At 38.4% G+C, this 14,270-nt stretch overlaps 1 protein-coding gene across 2 annotated transcripts in view; it reads right to left on the bottom strand.

Annotated features, from left to right (window-relative positions):
- The window catches only part of RORA (RAR related orphan receptor A), a 675,046-nt gene that overhangs the window by 157,071 nt on the left and 503,705 nt on the right, over nucleotides 1-14,270 (bottom strand). For both annotated transcript variants that reach the window (XM_039865420.1, XM_039865419.1), the window contains one exon: nucleotides 12,327-12,356. In XM_039865420.1, coding sequence (XP_039721354.1) covers nucleotides 12,327-12,356 — 30 coding nt within the window. The remainder of the gene's footprint in view (nucleotides 1-12,326; nucleotides 12,357-14,270) is intronic.

Below are 14,270 nucleotides of genomic sequence, written 5' to 3'. Positions count from 1 at the left end.
GAGTCATAGAGAGAATGAAGACCCTTCCGCCACATGCAGAATGTTAGAAGTTGGCTCTTTCATATTTCAGGAGCATATTAACCCAATCCTCTAGAATTTTTCCTTATAAGTGACACTCTGGGATAGAATGAATAAAAGCTCACTGATCCTTAAAGAGTAGCTTAAGCACTAGGAGAGTCTGTGAGAATGGGACCCATATTGGTCATTTTATTCATTAGAAATCTAACTTAAGAGAAACATCAATAGAATCTCAGGTAAAGCAATTTAGGGCAATAAAAACATATTCTTCTAAATGATACTATCTCCCAGTGGCTCCCATAATGAAAATGAGAACATTATCCCGTCTCTCAAATCACCCCAATTATATGCAGGGTTAGGTAACTTACACAAATCAGGCCATGGAAAGTTCTTTGATTTAGAGATATCTGTCAGAACTCTTTTTTTTTTTTTTTGAGGGGGGTAGAGGGGGAAGGTGGTTTGTATGTATGTGTGATGGTGTAACCGTTTTTCCTTTTTCAACCTGAAAAACCATAGGTTGAGCTGCCTTCTAGGACAGTTTCTACTTTGATTGCACTTTGCTGTGTGAAGCTGCAGCACAAAATGAAGATAGCTCCTCTCGCTGTGTTATTAAAGACCCCCATCTGAGAAAGAAAAGGGATGAAAGAAGCAATAAGAGGTGATGTTTCGATCAAAAATCAACTTCAGAGTCCCAAAAGATCTTCTTAATTCATCCTGTTCTCATTTAGCTTGCTAATAGATGCCTAATGAGAGAAGAATTATTGTGAAGCTGAGAAATCTAGGATTTAAATTTCATATGAAGAAATGGACCTTGCATTAGAGGCAAAGGACATTTATTCTCCTATTATAATAATTCCAAAATGCTTTTTGACCTTGGAAATAAAAAATCACTGTGAAAGATAGAATTGGTTAGGTCATCGCCTAAGGAGGCATAAAAGGCCACCAGGAAATAAATTAAAATTAAAATAAAAATAGATTCTTTTATTGGGTCACATCTCATCCTCTCATTTATAAGTAAGGTTTCCACTAAAGGAATTGATACTGCTGGGGATAATTTTGCTCCTCTTGTTTTGACTCACGAAAAAGTTACCAATAAAAGTAGTGAAGAAGCTGCGCATAAGCTTAAGAGACAGAGGAGTCCACAAAAAAAAGACAAAAACCATGGTTATGTGCAGCTACTTATGAAGTGGCAACAGTTTTGATATGATTGGTTCCTGCTAAGTTAAGGAAACATACTTACATTCCAGATTAGGCAAATTTAGCAATGCCATATGTACTGACCTTAAACAAATAAATGTCATTTCTCTCCAGAATTTCCCTTAAGATTCAGCGAGTAATCTAGGATTATCAGAACATATACTTCCCAAATTGTTTAACATATAAGGATCACTTTTCCTCTACAGACCGGACAAATACAAGATATTTCCCTTGGTAGAATGTACTGTCCATTCTTGAAGACTGGCCAATTCTCTTCTGTAGTAGGTAGTTTTCTCCTTTGCATTTAAATAGGTGACAGTGGTAACTGAAAATGTCTCTTTCTTTTTTACTCTATAAACTTGTTTATCTGGTTTATAAAATTCTGTATTGATAATGCTAACAAATGGTGTTTAAGAGGTCGCTCGGAAAAACAACACGTTCTTCATCTTTAGAATGATATACAAGTATTTTTAAACCTTTTAAATGAGATTCTGACTTAAATCTTACAAACGCCTAAGGGAAACTTTAAAGCAAGCAGTCCTGAAACTAAGCCTCAAAATATGGATGGTAAATTGCCAGACATCGAGAAGCCCTTTGGGTTGTAGTATCAGTTCCCACTAATACAGTACAAATCTCACAATAAAGTTTCAAACAATAAATCTCTGTTCTTCCTTATAGTTGTTAACAAAGAAAAAGTTATTATTTTTACCTAGCCTAAAATGTGCAAGCAGAGTGTCGGGTCAGAAAACTGTGCAATTTGTGTCGGCCTTTGGTGGAGCAGTAAGACTTCTACAGGTGCAGGACCTGGCGAAAGACATTCCAGGACAAACAAGACATAGGAGGAGCAAAGGCACTGAGGTATGCCCATGCACAGAATCTTCTAGGCACTGGTCACTGAGGATGGCAAAAACTGCCAGCATAAATAGAAGTCAAGGAAGGAAAGAGCAGTGGAAAGATTAAGGCCAGATTGTGAAGGGCCATGAGTGCTGCATTAAAAAGTTTAGACTCCTCAGGCACTGGAAAAGCCTAAAAGGTTGTTAAGGAGGCAGAATAAGGAAATCCTACTGACAGTGGAATTCCAGAGCAGTCGATAGTTACTCTTCTTTTTTTATTTGAGGGAGGGGTGCAGGAACTGCTGCATGTAAAGGTAGTATTTTCTAACATACCTGGTCTCAGAGATCGGAATTTAGCCGAGGCATGTTCTGAGCACAAGCTTGGCACACAGGAATTCTTAGCACCACTAGACGAGACTCTGATCTCTCTACTGAAGGATTCACAGTGGTCCCTCTTACCACTGGTGTTCTGCTATCGTCACACAGCAAAGCAAAAGGAGTGCCAAGCCGCATCTTGAGTACTCAGCTTGGCAGATTTACTGCCTGATAAGCCTTAAAGTTAGAAAAATATTTCAAGTTAAATCTGTCACCAACAGCTTTATATGGTTTGTTGTTTCCTGAGTTGCCAGGTCACTGAGAGACCAAGTCTGAACTAGATGTTTCCAGTGGTGAGTATTGCTGACAACTGCTCTATCATTTTTTTATGTTAAATACACCAGCATATTAAAACCCTTTTCAAGCCTAAAAGCCAAGCCGATGATGTGAACAATAGGAAAACTGATTTTTTTCCCTTTTACTTGCCTCCCTCTATTAGAAGTCTTTGAATTTATGCAGTGCACACGGATAGCAAAGAGTGCAAAACTCATTTTTTATTATTTGATTCCTCTTCACGACAGACCCTTGTGGCAGGAAAGCAGATAGTTTGCAGATAGGATAAATCTGGGGCCAAAGAGATAAAATAATTGAAAATCACTGTTTTGATGGAATCAGGAGCAGAGTTAGCAATAGTACTCCCTGGCCCCCACTCTCCACGGGAAGCCTGACAGGCTCGTTCCCACCGCAGACTTAAATGTTTTCAATCCATGTAGATCAATTCGATGCCCGAGCCCCGAATGACGAGCTAGACTACCAATAATGCCTTGCACAGAGTTTTAAGCAACATTATCAACCAGAGTGGGACTTGTGTCAGTTAGACTTTGTCTCCTTAAAAATCAAGAGTAACAGTGGTAACAGAGAAGTTTTTAACAAGGAGGAAAACCCTAGACAGTTGTCTCTAAGATTCTTCACCACAGCTTCAAGGACAACCAGGAAAAGAGCTGCTATTTGAGGCAACTTCATTATAAAATCATTTTTAATAAGCAATCTTAACAAAGAGAGGGAATACTCTTGTGGAGAAACCCTCCAGGGACCCAGAGGCTGCCCAGTTAAGTTATTAGGAAGTTTCACACAGGGGACCAAACAGATATTTCATTGGCCTCGGGGGACAGAGTTTAGTTTTCACCTGTTCTCTAGGGGCACTGCTGTTATCTCGTCTACTAACAGCACAGACTGGTAACAGTCAATTATCCCGACGCCCCAACTTGGTCAGGGAAAGTGAATTTTCAGTTTTGTCGACACAAAAAGACATGGTGTAAGAGAGACAGATAAATTAACGTGATGTGGTTCATTACATCCTGAAGACTTTTATGAATGTGCAGCCAATGAAAATGCCTTGCCTGGACCTTAGTGTTCTTTAAGTGGAAGAACAGAAACCCATTCTTGGAAAATTAAGAAACACCAACAAAGAGAAAAGGAAGTATAATTATCCTCTTACTGGATTGTTCAGTTCTGTGAGGGGAAACGATTCTTTGTGCTGATGAGAAAATCATCATCACTGCAGTTTACTCGGCCTACCTAAAGCGTGAGCAAGATTTGAAATCTGGGGTTCAAATTTTATAAAGCTATGTGTGGCTGAGTGAAAAAGCATCGGAAAGATACAGGTTTCGAGTGTATTACAGTACCTCTAGCTGATTAGCAGTGCGGATGAAAGAAAGCAAGGAGAGCCATTAGCCACGCAATTCAAAGTGCATATGTACTTTTTGAGTTTCACTGCTCGGTTTCGTTCCTCTGATTTTAATGAAATTGCAAGAACTGGTCTTACAATTAGACCTTAAAACCAGGGAGATGGAGAAAAAGTGAAACACTCTCTTTCTTTAATAAGCAGAACACCCTTCTTTTTCTGGACTAGATCTTACCTGCTCAATGAGCACTTTTTTTTCTACACAGTTAGATTAGTGGAAAGGCCAGAGAAGAACCTCTAGCCAAGGATAAGAATTTTGTCTGAGTTCAGAGAAGAGACTGAAGTATGGAACATCTGACTCATATAACACTCACTAAGTGACAGTGGCAATAAAAAGAATTGTTTACAGGTTGCTGTATTTTTCACACACATTCTGTGGCTCCCCATTGGTTATGAGATAAAACTAAAATCTTATCTCTGTTCTTCGCGTCTTGTCTTTTCCTTGTTAATACTCTACTCTAGTCAAACAGGTTGACACTATCATTCCCCAAGCTCTTCACTGATCTGCCTCATCATATCTAATCCTCCCTACCCTTCCAGATCAAGCTCAGCTCACCACTAGTGTTCCCAGCTCATACAGACAATCCAACTTGAATCACAGCCCTGCATTTTCCTGCAATTATTTCATTATTGAAAGTTCTTCAAGTGGGTCTGTCCTTTCTCTTTAGATGCAGATAAAACCATTGGAGAGTAAGGATTATGAGTTAAATTTTCTATACAACATCGTGTCTAAGATGGGGCTAGGCACAGAGTAGAGGTCAGAAATATTAAGCTAATAAAATCTGACTCCCTGCCTGATTCTCTTTCTACAGGGATTGGCTGTGTGGTCTGCTTTCCAGCTTTCTTTCTTTAGATCCCTGTATTATAGGTATCTGGATTATCTACCATATAACCTCCTTCCTCTCTCCTCCAAAAAATAAATTAAAAAAAAGAAAAAAAAAAGAAAAAAAGGATCGATGGATGAAGTTTCTTTCACTGAGTCCAAACCTTAATCTTGTACATTCTAGCATTTTCTGCTCTTCAATATGCCTTCTCATTATTATGCGTGGCTGTTAATTATTTAAGACATTAGGAATGAATGCCTAGGAGATGAACAAAGTAAAACAGGGAAAGCTCTATCACTCCCACATAGGAAAAATGTTTCCCCAGAGGTGGAGTGAAGAACATTCTACTGGAAGGAATGTTGGGTAGTCAAAGGAAAAAGCATAATTGAATAGCTTGGAAATGAAACCTTAGTCACTATAATGTGCAAATATGGACATCAATTATAATGAAAAAGACCATGTGACTACAAATACAGTAACTTCCTGGTGGTGTAGTTGATAAAATTAGTGTAAAAAGTTTCAATTAATTTATAAGGAAAGTAAATGTAAAGCAATAACTTGCTTCAAATTTCAAACACATCAGCACCTCTGCTTCTCCTAAGCTTTTATTCCTTTGCCTCCAGATCCCAATAAAGAGAAGCTGATGTAATTGTAAATCTGGTCTTGAATTCAGGTATGCTTAAGCATACGCAAAACCTAGATATTTAATTCTTTTATGTATCCTTTTGATATATATTTCAGTTCCCTAGGCATTCTTTGAGCTTTCATGGTTTTGTTTGTTTTTGGTTAAGTTTCAGGAAAACCACAGTATCCTGAATCATCCTACCTCATCGGGGCAATGAATTACCGTGTTGGTCTGTCAAAAGAATAATGCACAAATTTATTATAAATGTCATTAATGTACATTAAAGGCTTTGTTAAGGTGGAAGATGGGTTCATGCTGTAAGAAATGTTCATTACTGCTAGTGTGAGGAACGGAACATAACTGCCTTAGAAGCAAAAGTAACCACTTTGAACTATTTTTTTTTTTTACGGACTCAGTTGAATTCTATGAACAATGACGTTAAGTGGATGCCGGTTCTTTGATGAATTAGGTTATATTGTTGGTTTGCCAAACTTAGAAGTCTTTATAGGTAAAATAGTCATGAAGTAAAAGTCAATTGTAGGAATGATGGTGTTATAGTTGGCTTTCTTCCTACCTTGTAGAATGGAAGGACCACTCTAAGTAAAGAAGTTCGTCAAAGCAGAAGTGTTTAGGCTCTGTGGATTGGCTTTAAATCCTGGCTCCACCTTGTACTAACTAGTTGTCAGACCTTTGGCCTCAGTTTTCATCTACAGAGTAGGGATAGTAGAAATTACGTACCTCACAAGATTATGGTAAAGATTAAATAAATTAACACTCATAAAGTGCTTAGAAAAGCACCTAGCACTCAGTAAGTGCTCCATAACTATTACCTAATGTTGATATTGGAGATAATGATGTGGCACTTATGTGCATACAGGAGACAATCTACTTTATTTTGAGTCCTGGCTCTGCCCATTATCAGCTGGATGAGTTTGTAAATTTTTTTACTTCTCTAAGTTAACGATCGCCCAGATTAGTTTTCTTATCTAAAATGGGGGTACACATACTGGACAAAGCTCATAGAACTGATGAGAAGATTAAATGATATAATGCATATAAAGCATTAAGCATAATGTCTGAAATATCAGACATCCAACCTTTCTTTAAAGATCAACCCAACCATGTGGAAGAGTTTTATTAAATATATAATAAATCTATCGAGTTCACACCAGTACCTGGTTGGCTAGGCACTTTTGTTTTCTTTCCGGTAGTAGTGATCACAGATTTTAAAGAGCCATTCATCATCTCAATACACCTTTTTGAACCCTTGTTATGAAATGGGAACACACACACTTTTTGTCCAAATTCAATTCATAAATCTGAGTTCTACGAACAGAGCAAACTTGAATCAACTGGATGTTCTGATGGAAACACTTAGCTAAAGATTCCTTTTTAAAAAATGGAATTTACAGATTCTCATCATAAACTGTGGGTTTTAATACTATGCGAATCTTCTACCTTGGAAGAACAGACTGGCAGGGCCAAGGCAGTCTAATTTATATCTTAATATAATGAGACAGAGAAATCCTGTTAAGCTCAGGAGGGCTTGGCTCTAGTCACACAGGCCAAGTCTAAATCAGGCAAAATGTTTCCAGACAGTACAGGGGGAGTTTTACTTCCTTGGGCTGGTTGGCCTCAAAGGGACTAAAGAGGTATCACTCTGGGTGATAACGGATGGAGATGAGCAGGAGGGATCATTTTCTAGCACTTATGGTTAAATCTTCCCCTTTCCCTTTATTGCTTGGATGCTTGGATCACAATATCAGAGTCCTGGATGGTTTCTCTAATTCTTTTCTCCTCTCCCACACTTCCAGCTTAGTCTGCTTTCCAGTCGTGAGCTGAAATGATACCCTTGGCATTTGTTTTCCATGACTAAGTGTCCACCCCCACCCCCCACCAGTCTCCACCTTCAATTTAGTCTGTAAGCTCCTTGAGGGTAAAGAACCTGACAGCACGTAGCAGTTCCTCAATAACCGGTTGTCCATTGGTTAGCTGTCTAAGAGGCCAACACCTGTATTTTGGTCATGTCCCATCTTCAGCAAGCTTAATGTCCGAGATGGCCAGTGGCCTTAGCAAGCTAAGAAATGAATCCTCCGGCTACTTTGTGAGTACTAGGTTACCCCTTTTCCTGACTGTTCATTAGTGGGCACATAGGATATAGATGAAAGTCTACTTAAAGAACTTCAGTGTGGCTTCTTCTCAGGTCTGTCCTAATGAAACACCCTGCCAGCACTTGAAATTATAATTGCTGTGAGTCACACCATGAGTCACATGGGTTGTCACAGCAACCCATTAACTATATAACCAAAGCACCTTCCATTAGCTTTGCCAAGAATGGTTCCTGAGTTTTCCTGGACTGTGAAAATAATGTGGGTGAGCCCCAAATTTGGGGTTGCTAAGAGTCTAAAATCAAAAGGAATGCCTCAAGGAAAGGAAAGGAATGCGAGAAAATAAGGTTATTCTAGTTCTTGGATCTCCTGAGTAAATGGCAACATTTGTGACAAATTGTTGGGTTGGTTTTGTGATATCAACAAATGCCTAAGGAGAGGGGGCGGAGGCCTCAAAACTAATTTTCTCTAAGTCAAATTCAAAGCCAAGTCTCTAGGGGTGAAAAGTGAATACATTAACCTATTCCACTTTAAATGATTGCAATAAACACTTTTTCCTTTTACATATACAAAGAATTATTTCTCAAAAAACTACTCCGATTTGTTCTAAAATATTTTTACTATTGAGAACTAAATCTCTTTATAAATAATATGGTGTTTTAATTTTATATTTTAGGTATTGGCCTGTTGTAGCCAAACATTTGGAAATGTACTAAATTACCTTTCAATGGCAATTTGTGTTAAAATTAAAATATTTTGGAGGGTTCGAAAGCATATTTTATTCTGTTATTTATTGGGGGAAAAGTGACATTAAATTGGATAAACTCACACATTATCCTGACTGCTTACTGAGTAACCTATAGTTTTTACATGTTTGTAAGTGCCTGAACGTAGAAGAAAGCAAGCAAAACAGACTTACACAAGAAGAATAAGGAATATAAACAAGGGTGAGAACAGAAGTGACAATGGTTTGTTGCCTCTGGAAGCAATCCAGGGGCTCACAGGTATCTTTTAAGTCTGAGATGTGGTAGCTGGTTGATATAATCCCTAGGGTTTGACTTTATGATGCTAAACTTCCTAGTAGATGGACGTAGCTAAGATGATCTGTTGCATTTTTCACCTCCATATTTGTCATATTTTAACATTTTAGTGAATGCAGAACTATCCAAGACAATTAAATTAAGAAGTCAGAGCAAACGACCAGTTGTCTTTGGCAAATGATAAAAACCAAGACAGCAGCTGATTCCAAGAAAAAGATACTTATCCACATGGTACTATTTCAGCAGGAAAGAGATCAGAACAAACTTGTGGAACGCCAGGGCGAAAGCAATCTTGAAAGTGTTCAACTAAATACAGGTGCTATATAATCGCCACAAAAATTAAATTGAAATTCTATACCACAGGGCAAAATTTCTCTAGTATGTTCCTGTCTCTCAAGTAAAAACTCCCCTTTATGTTCACACACCAAAAACCAACAGCAACATTTCCTATCAACAACTGAAGAATCAAAAATGTAAGAATTCCTTGACTAATTGGGGCATGATGACTTTGTGCTGGAAGCCTCAAAGCTTTGCCTTTCCCCACTGGTCAAGTAAAGTTAATGACAAACACTAAAAGTGTTTGTTCTCTTCTCAGGAACTCAGGAGAATCTGAGTTCTCCAAATACCATGCTTGTGGATTCCTCTGAAGCTAACAATCAGATTTCCTTTCCTGAAAATTTCTGGCTCAACCCACCCAAACTTTTTTTTTTTTTTATAAACAAGCCATACCTGTGCATTCCAGATAATAAGGTGGCCTAAAATATTATCATGTCTCACAACTATTCAGGTTCATTTTGTAGTTCTTGCACCTCAGACTGGTGTACCTGTGAGCTGGTCTGATAATATTTTCTGCAACTGTACATGTTAATTTGTAAATTGAACAACCTCTCTGTGAGAGCAGTTAGGAAACCCAGGTCGAAAGCGCTAATGTGGAGTGACTTCAGCTGTCAATGATTATGTAGTCAAGCCTTGACCAAGGTTTCTAGAACCCTGGCTAAAAATGGAAGTCATGAAACAGTACAAAAATGAATTCACACACTTCGCTGGTAGTGAAACTTTTTGAAGAACAGATGTCAAGATGATTTAAGAAGAGCTGGAATTTAATGTCTTGAGAAAACTTATAGGCAAGTTAGGACAGTTCAGTTTTCAAGAAAAATCCGACAGATGCTAAAGAAGTCATTTGGATTACTGTTATTAGGGAAAGCACTGGTTGATTTTCTTCCTCCTCACAAGTTGTGGGCCCTATAGAGATGCTAAGATCAGAAATAAGATGGGCTGTCTGCTGAGCTTGGTGACAAAAACAACCTCTGTGTTCAAGTGGCATAAAACTTTCACTAACTTGGACAATTCAATTTCTTCTTGGCATGTGCAAAGTTTTGTGTCAACTGTCTATAGGTGCTATTCTTCCCAGTTTGACTGGGCCATTTTATTTTGGCTCCTCCCCCAAATCATGAAAGTAAACATCAACCAAAAAACCAGGATGACTTCTGATTTAAATCTTTCTGTCAATTTAATATTTGGATTACATAAAGGGAGCTTTTCTACATTTACTTAGTGCTTAATGTATAAGAATTTTCCTGCTCATTTTCCTAGTTGGGAAGGTAATAAAAATTCACCTACTCTGCTATATCTTGATTTCGTTTTAAAGCAAGTATACAGATAATGAAGTTAGTTAAGCCTTCCTGCAAAGCCAACCTGGTTATATTGCCTCTTAGTGGAAATCCAGTTTTTCCTCACTAGCCACCATTCTCATGCTGTCACCTAAATCCTTCCATGAATTTAAATCCAACCACAGGTTATTATTTCTGCAACAGACCAATGAAATTATTCTCAGGGATGACAATTCCTTGAAGGTCCTTATAGATGGACAGCCTATATATTAATGAACGTCTATGGTCTCTGTCTCATTAGTTGAGGGATACTCTTTGTATCTAATGGAGTTGAACTAGTGGTTTTGTCTACTTATCCAAGAGCTAAGTCATAATGCCAGTGGTCAGTGGCTTTCTGTATACTGCCAGGTGGCTAGGAGTCCATACCCCAAACTACCATAAACAGTAGGCACAATCATCCGCCCCTGTTCAGGAGAGGCCCAGGACTGAGCTAGCAGAAAGACTGAATTACTTACCACCTCTAGAGTGGGTCCCTCCAGGCCAGGGACGAGCTCATGGGCAAGGCTGTGCAAGGAAGCGCTCTGTACCATGCCTGCCCTGCGGATATACAGAGGACTTCAGTCTCCTGTACTGTCAATCTCTCAGTCATCATGAGCTCAATTATGCACCGACAACAGCAAGAACAACAACAACGACGACGACAAAACAACCCCCAAAAAGCTAAGGGCCACAGACTACCCTGATGGAGGGACAGCCAACGGGAACTGTGCACTGAAAGATGGAGGTGCTATCCTGATTATGTGTCCATTACAGGCCTGATCTTTTCATCTTTCCTCAAACAAACATTCCATTGAAGCCCATGGGAGAGCCACGTGGAGAGACGGCAGGACTGGGCCCTAAAAGTCAGGCAACCATCAAATTTGGTGTTTAAATTTTGTTTTGTTTTGTTTTTTTGTTTGTTTACTACAAATACAGATAGACAGACAGACAAACCCAAGAGCAGGTTTCAAGAATCAACTGAGGCACAAGATAAACTACTTTGATATTACACAGATTTTTTTCCCCCAAATGTTTCACATGAAATAAAAAAATATTAAAGTGTAATTAGGAAAATTTTGGGGACATGTCTTTGTCAACCCTACATTGTGCCATAAATATTCCACTGCTTGCCTTAGAAGGATGCCCAACCACCTCTCATAGGTAGCACATATTTGTGGTCTAAAATAGTTATCAAATTCTAATGACACTATTAATTCAAAGTCTAAATATGCTAGTCAAGTACAATGAAAATTGGCTGCCTGCATCAATGACATATTAGTTTCATCCTGAGGTTCAAAGCACAGTCAAACATCATTGCTCAGATTGCAAATCACAACACTTTACATTGACGTGAGTTTGTAAACTTATGGTACAGTTTGAATGAAGGCAATTGATGAAAGCAGTTAAACCTGAGAAGTGGGAATGAATACAGAGTATAAATCCAGCACACATTTCCACATCAAACTACCGATGCCATTAACCAGGGCCCTTGTAGGCCACACTCATGGTTGAACAACAGCGCCTCTATTTCCAGTCGGTATCTCTACTCCACAGACACAAGTACAAGACGGCCTAAATCATGAACTAGTGGTGAGGAAAAGGAGACCAAAGTTTAAAAGTAATCAAGGTAATGTTTCCTAGAAACATACCCACTCTTCTAAGAAGGATCCAGAGTAGGGGTGACCAGTAAGTAATTAATTGATCCTCCAGGCTAGATTGTATGATTTTTCTACAGCTTAATGGCTTAAACACTAGATTCATCAGAATATGGCTAGACTCTCTTTAACACACACTCAGTACAAACAGGTGGAAATGTACCACTTCCAACCACTACAGGTAGAAAAGTATGACCTCTGTTGACCATGGATCACAGCTGAAACATTAGTTAATACTTGAAGGGTCACAGCAGCCAGACATATGCGAATTCCAACTCTTCAGAAAACTTGGGACAAGAAAAAAAATGCATTACTTACATGTATGTGTCTTCTTCGTTACTGAGATACCTAGAAGAGACGAAATAATGACAAAGGTAAGAAAGTGTGCTGTCCGTGTTTCTTGCAATGTACATCATTCACAGTATACTAAGAAACACATTTTGTTCAATGGTGATGTGAAGGCAAGATTAGTCTTAATCTTACATGGCAGCGTCTCAGGACCTATCCCAGGTTAATGCAACCATGAATGATAGGGACCGTGAGCATCACCTACTGGTTTAAGAAGTTCTGTGGTAAAAAGAAGCAGCATGGGTAGTAATTAAACAGGGAGAGAGAAGATTCTTATTTTTTATTTTAAATAGGGAAGATGATCATGTTTCTAGGCAGAGCAGGGAAGATTTAAGGCACAAGAGAATGATGCCAACCTACTCAAACCAGAGTGAGCTGCACAACAGGGCAATTAATTTGCTATGGGGATTGATTCTGTGTTTACTTTTTAATGAAAATGACTCTTCCTGCTCACATGAAGCATAACTTTTAATGGTGAGGGAAAATACATCCACAAAATGTACCTATCTCTCCGTACACATTAAGGTCAGAAGAATGACTACAGCTTCTCTATAAATGGCACCAAAAGGAACACATATTATATGAAAACATGAGATTTGTGAGTCAGCACACTTGATGTTTCCAAGACGATTTACAGAGGACAGGTGAAGAATGAACTAAGCAAGATTTGGCACATAAGACCACATAGAGATAACATGAACGTACGCTTCAGTGAAAACAGTACTATCTCTGTTTCAAAAGTTCTCCATTCTGAACTCTTTTTGCTTCATTCTTCTTGGGGGATATTCTTGAGACTAAATAGGCTCAAAGTTATAGAACTCTTAAAAATTTTAGCCTGTGACTAAGAACTGTGGTAAACCTTGAAATTTTTTTCTTTCAAGTTATTAAGAGATCTATTTAACCCTCCTCTGGAAAGTAAAAGTTGTTGAAAAATTTGGCACCCACATCAGACCTATTACTTAGCTGTGGAACAAATAGTACAGGGAAGAAATCCTTTATGAAAATCCATGGTAGACATTTTTTATTTTAAAAGTTAGTTCCAAAGTTGTGTGCCAAGACCAAAATCACACACTTGTTCCCCCCACAACTTTCCAAAGGATTTATTTAGGGAAGCTGAAATTACATAGCCCAACTCAAATTCTTTTTTTTTCCTTTTTATTGAGGAAAATTAAACTATTGTTTTTCATCATGTTTGAGTTGGCTTCGCAAAGTGAAGTTAGAACCTTCTGCAAAGAGCCTTGAAGGCTCACTCACATGGGGACTAAAAACGTGTTGCAGAATTTTTTGAAATAAGCTTGATCATGAAAAGGGAACTTCCACAACAGCAAGTGAGTGAAGTTTAAAATCTAAATACAATCTGCAACTGCAGCTCATGACACCGGCACCAATAAGTTGATACATTAGTGCTCTTTCAGCATTATGAGAGCTATATGTGTACTTTCCTTAGAAAATAATGCTTCCTGTAAAATCACTTTGAAGAGAAAGTGCTTATGCTGTCACTCCTGATTATTCAGAACCTCCACGCAACTGGATTTAACACAGCCCAAAACAGACCTATCTATATTCGCTGAGTGTGGAACTATTTTCTCCTGACATCCAAAGGCCTGATGAAAATACCACTACTTTGACTTTTCTACTTAAAGTTATTATACAGCGTGATGCAGTGTTCTCGTCAAATATTTTCATGATGATTACATTGATAATAGATTTTGAAAATCTTCCCAGGAAAGCTGCCTGATCTTTGAGATCACAGTAGCACGGAACTAAAACTTCTCGTTTCTGTCTCTGGGAGAAAGTGTGACTTCAACAACAGTGCACACTTGGCCCCTCAGTTTTGCTTAACTGTCGATTAGCAATCAATAGAAATAAATAATTGGAGGATGCACCTGTGTGTGAGTTGCTAGATGCAGCAGA

The sequence above is a fragment of the Pteropus medius genome, unplaced genomic scaffold, assembly GCF_902729225.1.
Source record: "Pteropus medius unplaced genomic scaffold, Ma_sr-lr_union100, whole genome shotgun sequence".
NCBI lineage: Eukaryota > Metazoa > Chordata > Mammalia > Chiroptera > Pteropodidae > Pteropus > Pteropus medius.
Note: the sequence above shows the minus strand (reverse complement) of the source record. Positions and strands in the feature narration are given on the sequence as shown.